This window comes from Lathyrus oleraceus, unplaced genomic scaffold (genome assembly GCF_024323335.1).
Source record: "Lathyrus oleraceus cultivar Zhongwan6 unplaced genomic scaffold, CAAS_Psat_ZW6_1.0 chrUn0007, whole genome shotgun sequence".
NCBI classification, from domain to species: Eukaryota; Viridiplantae; Streptophyta; class Magnoliopsida; order Fabales; family Fabaceae; genus Lathyrus; species Lathyrus oleraceus.
The window spans coordinates 267,780-271,576 of NW_026112398.1; the positions used below are offsets into that span (position 1 = coordinate 267,780).

General features: G+C 30.9%; 1 protein-coding gene across 1 annotated transcript; it reads right to left on the reverse strand.

Annotated features, from left to right (window-relative positions):
- Nucleotides 1-433: 433 nt before the first annotated feature.
- Nucleotides 434-1,668, reverse strand: LOC127112015 (glucan endo-1,3-beta-glucosidase). Its single transcript, XM_051046214.1, has 2 exons — nucleotides 1,611-1,668; nucleotides 434-1,488 (listed from the first exon to the last, which is right to left on the reverse strand). The coding sequence occupies exons 1-2, from the start codon at nucleotides 1,666-1,668 to the stop codon at nucleotides 434-436; spliced, it is 1,113 nt and encodes a 370-aa protein (XP_050902171.1).
- Nucleotides 1,669-3,797: the final 2,129 nt, after the last annotated feature.

Here is a 3,797-nt window from a genome sequence, read left to right on the forward strand (position 1 = left end):
CCTAAGAACCAATTATTTCTAGTATTGAAATCAATTTTGTCTATGGTATCAAACCAAACCTCTGATCTGAAAACCAATTTCCTAATATCAAACTAGATCTTCGATGCAAATTGTTGGCACATCTATGTGTTTCTTGTTGAGCAACCAAGCTAAAGAACACCACAAATAACAAAAGATGAACTGTGATGTTGTAGCTTGTGCATTGAATTGATCAGAGTGAGGTTACAAAATCTTATACCAGACTTGTGGGTTAAGCAATGGTTTCAACCTACCTAACTAACCTGTTAATTAATTAGTTAAACCAGTATTAACCTAGGAAAGCATATTTAAGGGATTAACAAACTAACACAAAAAAAAAGTTTTTAAATTGGAGAAATAAATACTAGATCAAGAGATATGCTAAAATACCTACTACAACATCACAATATAATGACTAAATATAGTTAAGAAATAGTAAAGAGAAACAAAAGGATAGCATTACTCCTTCTCTCCACATATAAGAAGATGAACTTCCAGAAGTAGATGACTTAAGTAATTGACTAATTTGATATTTGATCTGCTTATTAGGACTAAACAAACCAAAGTGTCTTTCAATTTCACTAGGTCCTTTATTATTTTCATCAAACATGGAAAACAGATAAGTCTCTATTGGTTGATTAGGTCTAGCAGGAGTCCCTTTAGCCACATGCTTAAGCAAATTCTCATAGTAAGTTTCTGCATTCTCAACTGTTGCAGCAACACCACCATCTGAAGGCCATCCACTTTCTGATATCACTATTTCCAAATTTGCACCACCAACTTTCCCAAGTGCTACATAAATTGCTCCTAATGTTGCATCAAATAGGTTTTGGTACTCAAAACTTCCATCTCTTATCTTAAGACTTTGCGAAGTGAATAAAGCAAAGGGTAAATCAATATCAGTTGAGTCACTTATGTAGCTGAAATAAGTGTATACATTTGCAAGAAGTGGTGCTTTTGTATCCACAAGAAATTTAACTATGGGAGTTATAAACGGAATCGAAGAAGGACCGAATGATCCTAAAGATGGAGGATAGGACATTCCCAACAAGTTCAATTCTATAGCTGTTGAAACTTTGATTTGGTTTTGTAGATTGGAAGATGTGAGAGTTGCATAAATGTTCTGCATTGCGAGGAGGACGAATTTTGAGGCCTCGTCGATATTCGGATCTACTTCATTCCCAACAACAATGTATCTAAACTTAACATCTTTAGAATATTTCAGTATATTGTTTTGAACCCAATCGGCCGCGGAAGAAACACTATTCGCGATCGACTGAATCTCTTCGTTACGGACGCCAATAACAAGCTCTATGTTGGAGCCTCTTAGGGCTTGCAAAATTGCTTGATCAGGATCATATATTCTCATTCTTCCAATTCCATTTGTTTTGTAGAGATTTACTACTTCATCAGCAGGAGGCAAATTGTCTGCGCATCGTCCGGAACACACTCCCAACGGCGGCCACGATGCTGCAATGAAAATGATAACAGGAACTCATGTGAAACTATATAATATAAGATCTATTCATGAAAAATAAGTAGTTTTATGATGATAACTTGTTAGAAAAGTGAAAAGGTAGGTTATAGTGTACCTGTTGCTGCGGTTGTTTCTAACCCAATAAGCATAAGAAACACCATGAAGAAAACCATGGTGAATGTAGCGTTAAAAATATGAAAGAAATGATAGAATCTTTGAAATAAGATATTTATATTTATATGTCCTAAATAATATGAATGTGGAAGAAAATAAAATAAAAAGTAGAGAATTGATTACTCATTAAAACGGAATGGCAATAGTTATTTTTCATAAAACTGTTTCTGAAATGGCATAATTTGATTATAAAGTTCGCATCTTCCTGTTTTGAACAAAGAAAATTGAATGCTAAGGAAGATTGGTTGCGTTGGTGATGAGGAATTGATTCATGTGAGTTCATGTAATAGATGTGAAATTTTGTGTGATTAGTAACGGCTATTTACGCACTATATATAACGGGCGGATTTTGATGAGTTTCGGAATTTAACACATATATATTTTTTAATAAAATTAAAAAATAGTAAAATTAAAAATAAATAAATAAATAAATAAATAAATATATATATATATATATATATATATATATATATATATATATATATATATATATATATATATATATATATAGTGTAACTTTACACAATCAATCATCACCATGTATTCAGCTAAATTACATTAATATTTTAAATTAATCATATGATATAGATGAATAATGAATCTTTATTGGATTACAGAATAAAACTATTATATTTTGTCACTACATTAGTTTTAATATCAAATTTAAATGACTCCAACAAAATTGTTTGAGGAAAAAAGGTCAATAATTTTTATCAAAACAAAGTTCTTTAAATAAAAATATTGAAAAAATTAGAAATATTTAAAAAGGTTCAAAATCAAAGTCATAAAAATTTCTGATGTAACATTCGTAGAACATTTCTCATGAATAATTAATTATTTGATAAAAACTATTAAAATATAAAATTTTAAAATTAATTAAATTAAAAAGACTGTTAATTTTTTAATGTCTTAATAAAAAATATAAAATAATTAAGTAATCAATTATTTTCTTGGTCTTCAAATTAAGCATATGGAAGATATCATTTTTGTATGTGAAAGTAAATATGATAAGAGTATAGTGAAGAAGTTTGAGATTGACAATGCAAGTCACAAAATAACTCATACTGCTACACATGTGAAACTGACCAAAGATGAAAATAGAGTTGATATAGATCAAAGTTTATACAGAGGTATGATTGAAAGTCTACTCTACCTCACAACAAGTAGACTTGACATCGCATTCCCTATAGGTCTTTGTGTTAGATATCAAGCTAAATTCAAGACTAGTCATCTTATTCAAGTGAAGAGAATCTTGAGGTATATCAATGGGACATATGATTGTGGTATTCTCTACTCATATGACACTAACTAAATACTAGTAGGGTATTATGATGCCAATTAGACTAGAAATATAGATGATAGAAAAAGCACATCTGGTGGATGTTTCTTCCTTGGCAACAACTTAATATATTGGTTCACCAAGAAGCAAAAGTGTGTCTCATTTTTATTGCTGAAGTTGAATATATTGTTGTATGGATTAGTTGCACTCAATTTCTCTAGATGAAACAAATATTCAAGGAGTACAATGTGGGACAATATGTCAAGACATTGTTTTGTGACAACTTGAATGCTATTAATATTTCAAAGAATCTTGTTCAGCACAGTAGAGTCAAGTACATTGACATAAGGCATCATTTCATCAGGGAACTTGTGGAAGATAAAATTGTAAATATTGAGCATGTCGCAACTGAAAAACAGTTAGTTGGCATATTTACTAAGGCTTTAGATTCAATTCATTTTGAAAGGTTAGAGGGTGCTTTAGGTGTTTTCATATGTTACATCCTATAGCAGTCAAAGCTTGAAAGGTGTGCAAGGAGACCAAGTAAGTATCTCTCTCTTATGCTTTATGGTGCATGTGAAATGAGACTGATTATTCCTTTTCAAACTCTTATTTTATCTGGTCCTTTGTTACAAACAATGTTATTGTTCTTATCTATTTCTTCTAGACTCAATACTTTGTTCCCTTTCCCTTATCTAAAGTTTGTTTTTCTTCTAAGAAATGAGTCAATCATCTGGAAAATCTAAGATACTAGAAGACAAGTCTGGGAATTAGGCTAGTTCTCCAGAATCAAAGAAGTCTGAAACTAAGGTGGATACATATCCATCTATTGGAGCATCTGTGATTGAG

Bases quoted from the DNA above. Each gene is read 5' to 3' on its own strand.
- LOC127112015 (XM_051046214.1), bottom strand. From the start codon at position 1,668: ATGGTTTTCTTCATGGTGTTTCTTATGCTTATTGGGTTAGAAACAACC. The intron at 1,489-1,610 runs GTACACTATAAC...TTTTCATTGCAG, and splicing joins AGAAACAACCGCAGCAACAG to CATCGTGGCCGCCGTTGGGA.